General features: G+C 40.7%; 1 protein-coding gene across 16 annotated transcripts in view; it reads right to left on the bottom strand.

Moving 5' to 3' along the window:
• ERC1 (ELKS/RAB6-interacting/CAST family member 1) overlaps positions 1–14,962 on the bottom strand; it is a 176,044-nt gene that overhangs the window by 10,565 nt on the left and 150,517 nt on the right. For 10 of the 16 annotated variants that reach the window (XM_060279984.1, XM_035127947.2, XM_060279989.1 and 7 more), the window contains one exon: positions 4,903–5,091. In XM_060279984.1, coding sequence (XP_060135967.1) covers positions 4,903–5,091 — 189 coding nt within the window. Of the gene's footprint in view, positions 1–4,902; positions 5,092–7,981; positions 13,870–14,962 lie in introns of those variants that run through there. The other 6 variants (XM_060279994.1, XM_060279990.1, XM_060279993.1 and 3 more) reach the window with 3 other exon arrangements.

The raw sequence follows: 14,962 nt of genomic DNA, 5'->3' as shown, positions 1-14,962 counted from the left end.
TTATGTATCCCGTAGCTATCCAGTGGCTGGCCATTTAAAATCCTGCAAAGAATTTCTGATCTCACCCCCAATATCTCTCTTATCTTCCACAAGCATGGTATGCATTTTATTACAAATTGGAATGCAAGTACTATGTACTTTAAAGCAGAGTGGACTGACTTCAGGACTGTGGGATCTACTTTTTTATGCTAGAATGCAGAGGTCCTCTAACCAAAGACAAGCACAAAATAGCAGCTAAGAGATGGAAGCCAGATGAATTAATGGTGACTCAGGGGACAAAGCTAATTATCCACTGCACCTCCCCCATGATCATGCAATTTATTAATGTATCTTAATAATTACAGCAACATTATCACACAGGTCAGACAGCTCCCCCTCTTTTTGAGCAAAAAGCATTGGAGACTTTTACATGAATATAAGCCATGTAAGCGTTTAAGACCAGCCGCAACGATCCACCATCAATACCTCCCCCATTCCCCCCTTCTAGGAAGAAAAGCAACCAATCCTGACCTCACTGCTTACTGCTGCTACAACAGGAACAAAATATTTGGGCAACTTGGTAATATATATTTAAAGAGAAAAATAAGAAATGATCTCCTGTAAGTGTACAGTACAAATGTAATATAGCAATGAAAGGCAAACTGAATGGGGTGGAGGACTAATCTGAACCAATAGAAATCTGCAGTAAGAGGAAACCTGTGCATGTGCTATTTCAGAAATTAATTATATAAATTCTCCATGAGAAATCTGAAGACAGGAAGAATGGGATATGGGGCAAAAGTCACCTACAGAAGATCTGTCCCTCCCTAGAAATGTAACCATGAAGTGAGGGAAATATCCTTATGAGCCACATCTGTGTCTGAGGAGACAATGAAAATATAATGTCAAGTTCTATAACATATTACTGCTACCTTTGAGAAGAGACTCAAAACCCAGAGATGGATTGGGAGTCTTGCTATACAGAGGTATTTCCTTAGAGACAGATGTGTATATTATAATTACTTTTTGAAGAATCATTGTGTCTATGAATCCTACCCATGTCTGAACATTTGTCAACATTTAATGAGAAGCAGTTCTCCTTTCCTAAACAAAATCATGCAAAATCATAATTCTCCCTATGATGATTTCTCTTCAGTGAAGAAACATGATGAAGTTCAACTATTTGAGAACGTAACTATTATTGAAGTCCAACTCATGAGGAAACCATGGTAGGATGGTGGTAGATGGTGTTTTTGATAAATGATATATTGCTTGGTTTCTAGATAGTGCAACACTTGCAATTTTTTTTTGAAATATTAAGTGGTTTATAAGTGGTAACAAACAAACAAACAAAACTTCTAAGAGATCTAGGGGAATTTACAGGATAGTACTCCCCCCTCAGCCCAATTTTTTGTCCCATGGGTGCTGACAGCTGATTAGTTGGTTATTTTTTTTTAAAAAAAAAAGTAAGAAGAAACCAGCTGTGGCTGCAATTTGGTGGGGGGATCTTTTTGGCCTCAGGGATTCAATAGAGGACAGCATGGATTATTTCAAATCAATATGTGAAGACAGAAACAAATCTGAAATCTACTTCATGCATGGGATTGTATTTCAGACACATTTATCTTCAGAGACCCTTTCTTCTTTCAGATTACTGGACTTGCTTCTATTGGCCTTTTGGAATTTGGCTGCTGAAGTGCTTTCCCCCTCTATTTCTGAAAAGCGTTTTAAAGTTAAAAGTGCAAGGAGAAATGTTCAAACATTGGAAAAGATGGAAACCAGGAAAGATGAGAGAGAGAGAGAGAGAGAGAGAGAGAGAGAGAGAGAGAGAGAGAGAGAGAGAGAGGGAAAGAAAGAAAGAAAGAAAGAAAGAAAGAAAGAAAGAAAGAAAGAAAGAAAGAAAGAAAGAAAGAAAGAAAGAAAAACACACCAGGCTATAGAAACCAGATTATTGCTGTTGGTACAGAATTAATGTCCAGCAGTTTATGCCTCTTTGGTGGTACATGAATACTGGATATATTCCAGGTTTGCATATAATAGTGTGAATCATGAAAGAAAAAGTCTCAAGCTCACGGATGAAATAAACTTAGTTAAATTTCCTTTGGTACAATAATATAATTTCAGTAAAATGTACAACAGGTTAATTTGGATACAATAATTCAAGCATTTCATATCGTTGCAAACAAAGTCAGTGAGGCAGAGTGGAAGAAAATTAGATAAGGAATTCAATTCTGATGAAGATAGCAGCAAGCACTGATGAAAGGTACTACTGCACAGGCTGACAAGGGAAAGGATGATAAATTGAATGACTACACAAAGAAGAGGGGTAAATGTTTGGAATAGAAATGAGTATTAGTAGAAAGGCTGGAGATACTATGGGACAGAGATTTTGCTGTACAATATAAGTATGGAAGAATTAACAGAATTAAACGTGCTGTCTGAGAAGAGTAAAAACTGGGCAATGATTATGATGTGAAAGAGGGCACATAAAATGTTATTTCCAAGTATACAAGTAAAACATCTATTTACATATGTCTGTTCCAATGTGAGCAATACAGAAACACACACGACAAATACTTCAGTGCATTTGCACTCTTGGCTAGGCACTTAATCTACTCCAGCTGTTTAAGTAAGCAAAATGAGGGGCTAGAATAATGAGAGCTTTGTGTAAACAGTAACTCTGAAGAGGTACCAAACCAGGTCAGGAGCTTCAAGGTAATGCCTTAAAGTAAAAAGAATGTGGGGGTGAAATTGACTTTCATGTTTGTAACTTGCTAAAGGAAATTTAAAAATCAGATCTATGCTCCCTGGTGAGCTAAATACTTAGTTGCCTAGCAATTATCAGGAGGAGGAAGAAAGAAAAATCAAAGTATGACATTTCTAGCAGCAAAGTACATTATGTGTGTGGCTTAGTTTAGGACTTATGTCCATACTTCAAGACCCAAACAAATGGCCACCTTTTCCAAATCATTCATCCATAAAAACATCAGGAAATTGTGCCATTTTGGCCACAATCCAAACAACACAGAACTAGGTGTGCTTAAATCCACCAATCTCAGTGAGTTTAAGAATGTCTAGATTTCTGTTGGATTGTAGCCTATACAGCAATATAGGAGCATAACTATGCTTCATTTAAACAACACAAGCACAACTCCAGGTCAACCAGCTACAAAAAGTTATTAGAGTAAATTTCAAGCAGTGAAGTCAAGCACAGCATTATAACATTATGTGGGACATAATCAAGCAAAATATATTCAAAGCAGCCCCAATCTGTGTAGCACAAATCCCTCCCATGTACTTAGTGTGTAATCAAGACAAAGAAATGCAAAATCTCATTCCAGATAATTCAAGGGGATATTTTCTCATAACACTTTAATAGTCAAGATTCTAGAGATCTCCAGTATCCAGCTTGGAAGGCAGCAAGGTGTCTGTTTTTATTTTCATTTGATTGTCTCATTCAGACATAATGCTAAATTATGTTTATCAGATGCCCCCCCCCCTCCTCTGGTGCAGCAGGTACCAATTGGAAGCTTTCATTTATTTTCATTTTAAAAAAACCCTAACCAAAATTTAGTGTTATGTCCAAATCCAAACTGTGGCTAAATAAATAAGCTAATATTTACCAGTTTAGGATTTGTACTTTAAACTGTGGTTAACTGAAAACAAAAGGGAAAGTTTCCCCTCTTCTCCTTAGGGCTGCACTGGAGGAGGGAAAGGAGGAGTCTACAAAGGTCATGCATACAACATTAAATCATAGCTTAGCATTACATCTGAATCAATCCGTTACATTTTCTTTGGTTCAGAGATGCAGAAACTTCTACCTTGAAAATTCAGTGGGTAAATCAGCCTTGATGATTTTCTATGTGTTAAGTTTTTACTGCTATTGTTCTTGTTCCGTTGTTGCTGTTGCTGTTGTTATTCTTTAAATATAAACACCAACTAGAAGTCTGCATTCTAAATTGAACAATTTAAAGTTTCCGAATGTTTCAACAAGAGGGAAATAATAAGTTATTATTGTCTCGTTAAAACACAAAACGTGTTAGGAAAAATCAGAGGCAGGCTTTCATCTGCTTAACACTGAACGTGGTGCCCCCATACCGGCAGTATTGGAGCCAAAAGAGTGCAGCTAAGAACAAAGAAGAAGCATTAACATAGGTTCAGGAACCTCAGGTTCTGCAGAAGTGCAAAACAAATAATAAATCCAACCCCCCAAAGGTGAAAGTCCCCCAACATCCCAATGAGGACTGAGTGTGATCAGTAGTTATCAGGAGCCACAGAATATTAAATATCATTTGGGAAAGAAAAACTAGAATCGGAAGGAGAGAATGAGTAGACCAGCTTGAATTTCATACAGTTTATACTATCCTAGAAGAAGGCATGGCAGAGTTGCTGGAAGCCTGAACTTAAGAGGAGTCCTACTACATCAGACTACAGAATCCCCTTTTCCACAGTGACCAACAGGATAACTATGGGAAGCCCAGAAGCAAGACAAGGGGGACAGGAGGCCCCTCCTCCTCCTGCTGTTATCCAGTGACTGGCATTCGGACACATTATGTATTGGTATGACTATACATGGCTAGTAGCCATAGGTAGTCTTATCCTCCATGAATCTGTTTAAGCCCTCTTTTAAAGCTGTCCAATTTGGTGGCTTCTTGTGAAAGCTAATTTTCTAACTGGACATTGTATGAGCAAGTGTCCATCCCAAACCTCCCAACATTCAGCTTCACTGTATGATCCCAGGTTCTGGTGCTATGGAAGAAGAAGAAAATGTACCTCTATCCACTTTCTCTGCACCATGTGCAATTTAATACACCCTTTATCATCTGAACTAAATAGCCCCATATTGTGTAATATACATATATATATATATATATATATATATATATATATATATATATATATATATGAGAGAAGTTGTTTCACCTGCTCCAGAGTCATCTTCTGCAGCTCCTTCTCCCAAGCTGCATGGTTGTCATCCTGGTGGTAGGAAGCAGGCGGGGTGAGTCCTCGGAGAATCAGGGGGTCCCGGTCATGGCACAGGGCTGTCAAATGTCCAATATACAACTTCAACTTGCTGCGATTCTGATCAAGGTCTAAAAGGGGCTGAATTACCTAAAATAAAAGAATGCAAGTCAATCATAATCTGACACATACGTAAGCAAATGGAACATTTACTTAATTATAACATAGAAAACTGGAGGAAAGCTAAGAGGAGTAACCAAATTCTCTCTACTTAAAAATATAATTGCATGGTGGGGTAGGGGAGATAAGAAGAGAATGAGTGAATCCAGTCATGAGAAGAGTTGCATATAATTCTGTTTGTTTGACTTGAAAGGGCCCTCCTAAGCAAATTAACAGATTTCAAGAAAAAGTTTCTCCGCTATACATTAAAATACTAATTTAAAATGTTTGGCAGATTTATTTAATTATATCATGTGCTTCCTTCTAAAAGAGCACAGGGATTGGAAAATGGAAAATTGAGAGTGTGAACATTCTGTTAATTACAACCAATTAAACACTGAGGAATAAGAAAGAGAATCTCTAACAACAAAAACAAGGTACAAGGCCTGCATCAGCAATGGTTGCCTGTGGTGAAGTTTTAGCTGTCAAAAAGTTCACATCCAGGCAAAATCTGTGGTTGCACCTTCTGCTTGTCAGCAGGCATAAGGTATCTTTCCAGCCATACCCTCTAACTCTGCTAATGAACACAGAAGTGTGATAATCTCTCAGTCAACAGAAACATGTGCTGGTACTACTTTCAACATTGTCCTGCATACACAACTGTTCTGGCTCCTTTGCTATGTTTCCAACACTCTTTGAATGGATTAATGGTCGTGCAATAGGAGGAGCTGAAAGCTACAGATTAGTGGTGTCAAAATCCCTTCCCCAGTAAGACTGTAGAACCCTGTTTATAGCACATTAGGATTAACATTTTAGCACTGTAAAAAGAAACAGCATGGAATATTACCTCTGTTACAGGGAATTTAAAATTAAAAAGGCAATGCTGTAAGACTGTAAGGGCTACAGGACTGGAAATATGTTGAGGATGACTTGATAGGCAAAATTATGGAAAGGAAATAAATTTTAATTGACACAATGCTTGTGGTTGGCTGCAGACAATAGTAGTAATATTGGCTATCCTTCTCAAAAACCCCTTAAGTTAGCAGGCCTGCAGTATAACTGATAAGTAAAGGTATGTCACACCCAGCAAGATAAGAACACTACAAAGGAGAAATAATTCATTAGCAACACCATTCTTCTTTAAAATTCCCTGTAAAATGCAAGTGTGTTTTGTTGTACACCCATTGTTAAAGCTCCTGTAATTTAACCCACCCCCCAATGGAAACCCTATATCAGCAGTTCTCTATTTACTTGAGTGCCTGGAACTGGTAACTTGAAAGCAATACAATGTGTGGTCTGGTAATGTTTATTTTCTTGTGTTTACAACAGAATGAATTCAAAAAGTTATTCTTATCCCAAGAATCTTTACCATCCCTTCACTATGTACATCACTTTTTGCCTATCATCTTTTCCCAGTTACAAATGTGTAATTTTTGCATGACACAGGATTTTAAGGAGCCTGACCTCTGAATGAGACAGGGAAGGAAGTGAAAAATCTCCACCCTTCACTCCAGAAATGTATTACAGTACATGCCTTTCCCTTCCTTTGAAGCAGCTGATTTACCTCAAACATGATTTAGCACACTGAAAATTCATATACTGTGTTTCTCCAAAAATAAGACACCGTCTTATATTTATTTTTCCTCAAAAAAACAACAGTGGCTTATTTTCAGGGGATGTCTTATTTTTTATTACATGTCCAGCCTAGCCTCTTCCTTGGCGGCCTCCAGAACTGCGCCTATCACTATGTCTTATTTTCGGGGTATGGCTTATATTGCGCAAATGCTTAGAAATTCTGCTACGGCTTATTTTATGGGTATGTCTTATTTTTGGAGAAACAGGGTAAACGTGTGGCTGACTGGAAAAGTTCTACAATCATGGGTGTGATAGTTGTATAATTCTTTTTACCAGTTCTAAATTCTAAAAAGCATTTATCAGATTAGGGCTGAGACCAGTGTTGATATAAAATTTAGAATTCACTTTTAAAATAGGGAAACAAAGGTCAAGAATGTAGGACTAGGGTGAAGCACTGTTTGGTTGAGAACACAGTATTCTTTCTACATAGATACCGTGTTTCTCCTAAAATAAGACGTGCCTCTAAAATAAGCCATGGCACGATCTTTTGAAGGCCAAAAAATGTAAGACATCCCCCCAAAATAAGACGTGTTGGGGGAGCCAGCGGGACGACCCAGAGCGAGCCGGCAAACGCAGCAGCGCGCGCTGCGCCGAGCCCCAGCACAGCGGGAGCCCCAGCACAGTGACGCGCGGAGCTCCGGCTGAACGGGCCCCAGGACACGGCAGCGGGCGGCGCGCGAAGCCGCAGGACCCGGCAGCAGCCCCAGCCGCGCCTCGCTGCACTGCGTGAAGCCCAGGGACCCAGCAGCGGGTCCTGGGGCTTCGTGCGGCACGGCTGAGGCTGCTGGCTCCTGCCGGGTCCTGCGGCTTCGCGCGCCGCCCGCTGCCGGGTCCCTGGGCTTCACGCGGTGCGGCGCGCGAAGCCGCAGGAGCCGGCAGCAGTCCCAGCCGCGCCGCGTGAAGCCCAGGGACCCGGCAGCGGGCTCAGCGGGCGGCGCACGAAGCCGCAGCACCCGGCAGGAGCCGGCAGCAGCCCCAGCCACGCCGCGCCGCGTGAAGCCCAGGGACCCGGCAGCGGGCGGCGCGCGAAGCCGCAGGAGCCAGCAGCAGCAGCAGCAGCCTCAGCCGCGCCGCACGAAGCCCCAGGACCAGGCAGCGGGCTCAACGGGCGGCGCGCGGAGCCACAGGAGCCGGCAGGAGCCGGCAGCAGCCTCAGCCGCGCCGCGCTGCGTGAAGCCCCAGGACCCAGCAGCGGGCGGCGCGCGATGTTGCAGGACCCGGCAGGAGCCAGCAGCAGCCACAGCCGTGCCGCATGAAGCCCTGGGACCCAGCAGCAGGCTCAGCGGGCGGTGCAAGAAAGCCCCGTACCATACGTAACAATAAGACATCCCCCGAAAATAAGCCGCGATGTATTTTTTTAAAAGAAAAATAAATATAAGACGTGTCTTATTTTAGGAGAAACACGGTACCTATAAAAGATTATGTATGGTAAGGCTGCATGTTGCAACACAGTAGACATGTCTTCTGGTCATCTTTAGGTAGAGAGGAAACTGTAACACTATCCTTTGAAATAGTATCATTATCATTATCCAACATAATATGAATGCTTGCTGAACTAGTTCCTTTCTGACGCCACTCTATACTGTACAGTGGACACTCTGGTTGCAAACGTGATCCGTGCGGGAGGCACGTTTGCAAGCCGCAGCGCTCGCAACCCGCGTCTGCGCACACACGGATTGCAATTTGACGCTTCTGCGCATGCGTTAAGTGCGATTTAGTGTTTCTGCGCATGCGCCGAAACCTGGAAGTAACCCGTTCTGGTACTTCCGGGTTCGGAGCGGAGTCCAACCCGAAAAGACACAACCTGAAGCGGCTGTAACCCGAGGTATGGCTGTATAATGTTAGTCCTGTATGATGATACTGACCCCCTTTCCTTTAGTATAAACTACCTAAATTATGGGAACAGAACCCATTAAGTTGGAAACAAGATCATTTTATCCATGGATAAGCCACTTGCTGAAAGCATCCTAATTTGATTACTGCTGCTTATTTTGTAAAGGGCTGATCCTGCCCTCTTGGAGAATAGTAAAGCTCACAGAGGAGTTCATTTCTTTCCCTTGGGATGCATTAACTCCACCAGTAAGTACCCTGCTTATCTCTATGTTTCTCCCACATCTAATTTGAGCTGGCCACTTAGCAAGAGTCACAGTGCTTCCCGCAACTGCAGAGCTTATCTTAAGAGGATGCAAAAAGCACCTGCCAAGCAGAAAGGCAGAGCTGGACAGGACTGATGAGCTGGGTTGCAAGTCTCTGTGCAACCTGAATGCTTTCTAGAGCTTATCCAAGATATGGGAATATTTTCTAAAACAGCCTCTTTTTATTAACAAGAGATATTCTGGCCATCCCTGTCTCTGCCCAAGCTATCGGTATTCATTCAATGTCCAGTTTAACACATTTAAAGCACGATAAAACCTGTCAAACATGACATAAAAAGTGCATTTGAAAATATTGGCACAATGTACCGAGTGAATTTATTTAAAAACCATAAACAGAAGTCGGCTCAATGCAAAATGGTTTTTTTCATTTCAATGCTGAAAACTGTGCCAACTAGTAGTATTTATTAACCCTGTTAAAATGCAGGTTGGATTGAGGAACAAAAATTTCACTTTGACTAACTTCCATCAGGAAAAAAAGATTGCTCAAATACACTACTGTACAATAAAGTAAGAAAGAATAAAAACAATACAGTTAAAGACTAAGACTAATTAAAAGGTGACCAGAGATTTCTTTGTACCCCAAAGAGTGAGCAAAACCTCTACCGGAGTGCCAGTCATGGCAACAATTTGTAATCCTTCAGACATTATAAGCTTCTGATAGCAGACTATCTTAATAGGTCTAACCACCCCCAAAGAGGAAAATGGGTGCTGAAAGTCAAAACCTCAACATGAAGCGGTCTGACCACCACTTGATGAAAAATCCCCTACAATCAAACCCACATTTCTGCCTAGTGAACACATAGTTTTGGTTGTGCCAATGGCATTTTGTTATAGCCCAATGGCATTTGTGGCAGTCAAAATCCTACACTGTCTCAAACCAGGAAACCTTGATGTGAATATTGAGGTTCCCAAGACAGCAAGCCAGGGGGGCCCTCAACTCCAAATTTGGGACAGTCTCCATCAGCCCAGGCAGATAAACTGTCAAAACAGAACACCAACAGAATCCCAATCTGTCCCTTGTGCCCCACACCTGGTGCAAACAGTCAAAATGCGGGCTGGACTGGGCATGGATCCTGGGAAGGGAATGTCTAATAGCTATATTGATTCTCCCTATCCACAGTGGAAAAGGAAAACACAAGAACATCCTTAAAAATTATGATCAATTTCCATTATAAGTTCTGAATCTTTTGGAAGAATCCACTGCAGAACCTCAACAAGAGGTTCAAAACCAGCAGCAGTCACTTCCATACTTGACTTTTCCTCCCTGCCCATAACGTTTCAACAGAAACCACTGTAAAGAATTTTGGCTGCATTGACAGACCCATCTTTTCTGGTTTCATTTCTGCCAGAGTCAATCAAGAAATCATATTTATAAAGCAAATTCTTTCTGAAATTTTAATACACCACGAACAAATCCCATGGATTAATGATTTCCAGAGCTCACCGCCTTCACCTTGGGAACTAGCCAAACTTTGGGGAAGGGAAAAAAAACCTGGGGAAAGATACAAAAGAATGAACACTGCTTTCTCTATTGACACTCCCAGAAACAGCTTCCAAAGAGACTATGAAAAAGCTTGCATTAGATCATCACGTTTTTTTAAAAAGAATGTGAATTAATGTACTCTTCTATAGATATATGTCCACATCACAGAACTGCCATAACTGGCAGTCTACACAAAATGTTTCTGATCTTCACAACCAAATTCAGAACAGTGGAACAATGTTTTAAGACTGAGATGCTTTGATGAAGATGGAAAACTGAATGTGCACTTGGCTGAATTCAGACACCATAATTTTAAAGAATTTCCAAGATGACTGAAATTTAAACTAGAACAAGACTAATATTACCATGCCCCCTGCCTTTTGCTCCGCTTCTCTGAGAGTTGCCTGATCTCAAAAGCGGTTTGGCACCTGCCTAAGTGAAGCAAAACAGAACTGCCCTATACAGACTGAAGGGCAGATCATGGGAACATCAAATGTTTTTTATGTGTCAGCTTTTTCTCCACTGTCAAAATGTTTTGGAAACTGGCAGTAAACTAAAATGGTTTTAAACAAAGTCATTTTTGGATATGAGTGCAGGAGAGGAATCTCTTGATGACAGTAATGAGGTGGCTTCATATTTTTCAATGTGTTATGAACCACAAAGTCTGGGACTCAGTTCTTCTAAGATGTGTCATATACTGTGTTAAAGCCCTTTTTCTGTGTTAGCGATAGTTTTAACATTTTTTGAAACAAAACCACAGAGTGAGAATGGACATACTAAGGTATGTGAAGGTATACAACCACCACCACTTCTTCCTAGTGAATTTAGGGAGTGAAATGGAGTTAATTTCAAAGTCTTTAGCAAGATCTTCATTTTGATGTCAGAAGGCTGAAGCCTTGAGCATGGCATGTCTTGAGGTAAGTTTTCATGATGTTGCTTTTAGTAATCTGATAGAGACAATCATATCACTATCATAGAGACAATTCTTATTCAGTTTTTTCTTCACACAGAGATCACGGTCGCTTTCAGTGCCTATTCTTCCACAAGACGACCATTATGATGAGTAAGATAGTAAAGGTGAGAGCTGCATTTTCCAACTGTATCGGTATGGACCAAATACAAGTAAAAAATCCTTTGTTAAATTTCCTGAGTTTGCATCCTAAGATTAGTCAAGATTAGTGTGTCGGGATTAAGACTCCAAACCTCTAAACATACTGCTAGTTATATTTTATTTTGCAGGGGGGACAATGACACTATTTGTTCTTGTCCTTGAGGGACAAGACATAATTCAATTTAAAGACATAATTCAATTTAAAAAATCAAAACCCTTTTTACTTAACACATTGTGTTAAGGGCTTTTCATGTTCATTCAGATTTCAAAGTGCCAGGAAATTTTAGTTGACTATAACTAAATGAGCATTATTACATAAAAGGTCAATTCTGAATTTTTTGAATGGTGGTACCAAGCCTAAGTGGTTGAGGGGACTTGTTGAAGGGAGCAAGAGGCTTCTGTGTGGTTGATGGGAAAAAAGTTGGAAGAATGAAGGCCCTAAGTAGGAATATAACTAGACATAAGAGGGAGGAGGGCAAGGCCCTAGGCAGGGAACACTTGGGACATGAGTTACCCACATGGAGTATAAAAGCAGTTAGGAGCAAAAAAGATTGGTAACCACAAAGAGAGATGACAGGAGAGATGACAGCAACTCCCAGATGGGCCTCTGCAGGACCTAAGAGCTAAGGGGTTTCTTACTAGTACAGGCTCAGCCGTTCAACATCAGCTGAAATAGGAAGTACATCCGGGACTATTATGGTAAGGTTTGACTTGACTCCTTTGGTGTACACATTTATCTCTGGACTGAAGATACAGCACCATGGTTTATTAACTACTTGCAGCCACCGGTAAGGAAGCTCACTTTGGGTGTCCCAGGCTGACGGAGCAGGTCCTTTCCACTCTAGAGCATCTGGCCTGCTCTGTCCTAGTGACTGTCTATATACTGACTACAGCAAGGCACTGTCTATATACTGACTACAGCAAGGCACTGGAAAGCTGACCAAATACCAGGGCCCATAGACAAAACTCTTTGTACAAACAATACACATAGCAAAGGCACAACACACTTTGTATCAGTATACGAAAGAGCTACAGATTTCAACTTTCACACTTCAATAACGGATCCGATGTTCCATCTTCTCTCTTGTCCATTCCAATACTGTATTCATATTCTCTTCCTTTTTCTTGCATCCTCATGTCCTACCCTTTGCCTCTCTTATTATGATTTCAAATGTAAGATTTATACCACAGCAAATAAGTTGCAAACAACCATGAAAGCCCCAGTGATGCCATTACCCTTTTATCTGTTGTGTCAGTTCTTGTCTTCCAAAGTAACAGGAGCGAACACTTTGTTGACAGAGAAGTACATATGTTTCCTCAGTTTTATCCTCTTTGTACATGCAGTGTTTAAATGGAAGTTCCTTTAATCTACACCTACCACAGTATTTTCATTTTACCATGTAAATTAGACTGAACGGTTCCTGCCTTCTAAGCTAATTCCTCTTCCCCCTCATTAACTTACCTCTCAGCTCACCCAGCTCCCTGGCATTCTTCAGCATGATACTTACTCTTCACCATCATGTTGAATAGTTTTAACACCATACACAAACACATAGACTCCAAAGGGGCGTGAGATCACTAACGAGCATGAATTAAATCGCCCCCCTAAAAAATAAAAATAAAGGGAGGGCCAATTCAACTCCCAGGTTGTAAAATTAAAACTTTGGCCCTATCACAATTGCTGTGGGTTTCCTACATAATTGACTTAGAACGAAGGATCTGATCAATGCAACAATATATTTAACAAGACAATAAATCAGGCAGAATGCAGAAAAGTTGGAAAGCTATTTCTTCCATTAAGTTACTATTAATCTTCTCCAAATCCTCATTTGCTTTATCAAACATTGTAGGTAACTGGGGAAACCCAACAATCTTGCAGCAATATCAGCAGCATGGTTCATCATGCTCAAATCCTGCAGAAAAGTGATTTGAGTGATTTGTTACTTTTAAAAAGAGAATCTCTGGATCGTTCAGCTTTATAGCAAAAGTTTTTTCTAATTGCAAATATCAGCTACCATGGTTAAACTGTACTGCTAAATTATAATGGTGACATTCCCTCTTACAACATGAATCATGCTGCTGCTTGCATATAAATCCAACCACATGCTCTGGGAGTGTATTCTCACAACAACACAAAACAGTAACAAGTTAACAGATTAAAAAAATAAAAAATACAAATAAGTAGGAAAACATTTACATGCAGAGGCCACATTAGAAAGGGAAAGGAAAGACACCCAAACCTCATGAATCACACAGAAGCAAGATGCAAGAGTGACCATGGGAAACTTTTCTACTGGTAAAGAAAGCTGATTCTCACCGTTCTGAACAAAATGGCTGAACTAAGAGCATCTGATTGGCTATGCCCAAATACCCTCCTCCTCATCCTATTGGTTGAGAGAAGACAAGGGGGAAAAGCCCCAGAGCAGCATGGGAATGAAATAAAGACTCAATTAGTATTTAAACCACACAAAAGAAAAACGTTCTAGTGGGAGAAAAAATAGCCACTAATTCCTTGTATCTTCTACTCTGCTATCTTCAAATAACCTGAATCACTATAAGTATTATTAGGTGATTTAGTTAGTTTCTGAACATTAAAATATGCTGAAGGCACATCTGATTGGTAATTGTGGCTGAACTTCTCTACATCTGACAGTTTTTGCCTTCATCTCATATGATCACTACCTTCTGCTGCAATCATATTTCACATGAAGGAAGAGCCCCTTTGCCTCCTTTCAGTGTGCAAAGCAAATATCCTTTTATTCCCCAGGAAATTCAGAACTGCAGAGCATTGTTTCAATGTGCAACATCAATGCTGCTCCATCATGAGAAATGTTATGTCTGACATCTTCAAATAGTAGCTTAAAAGTTTCTAACTACTGATAGCCCCAAATGGCTTTCAGGCAGGACTTTCAGTTCCCAACTGCAGGTTTTAGAAATGCCCCCATGGCAAATAAATAAATAAATCAGGATACAATGATTCCTTCGGTGGCTGTACTTTGAAATAAATACCTTCTTAAACATCTTAAGGGCTGTCACATGGAAGATGGAGCAAGCTTGTTTTCCTCTGCTGCAGAGGCTAGGACCTGAACCAATGGATTCAAGTTATAAGAAAGGCGATTCTGACTAAACGTTAGGAAGAACTTTCTGACAGTAAGAGCTGTTCAATAGTGGAATGGACTCCCTCGGATGGTGGTGGACTGTCCTTCCCTGGAGGTTTTTAAACAGAGGTTGGATGGCCACCTGTCAGGGATGCTTTAGTTGTGATTCCTGCATTGCAGGGGGTTGGACTAGATGAACTCTTGGATTCTAATTTTAAAGCTTAGCATGATAGAAAGTGGTGGGGAGAGAAAAATTATAAGTGACCCTTCCTTCGTTATTTTTCTTTGTGTCCTTCAAAGGAAAGCACACACAACATACTGTACCAAGCCTCCCTAAGCTTCCCCCCCCTTTAATGTCACCTGTGGAAGCTGCTGAAGT

The sequence above is a fragment of the Zootoca vivipara genome, chromosome 10 (genome assembly GCF_963506605.1).
Source record: "Zootoca vivipara chromosome 10, rZooViv1.1, whole genome shotgun sequence".
NCBI classification, from domain to species: Eukaryota; Metazoa; Chordata; class Lepidosauria; order Squamata; family Lacertidae; genus Zootoca; species Zootoca vivipara.
The sequence above is the reverse complement of the archived record's forward strand: the minus strand, read 5'-3'. Positions and strand labels throughout refer to the sequence as shown.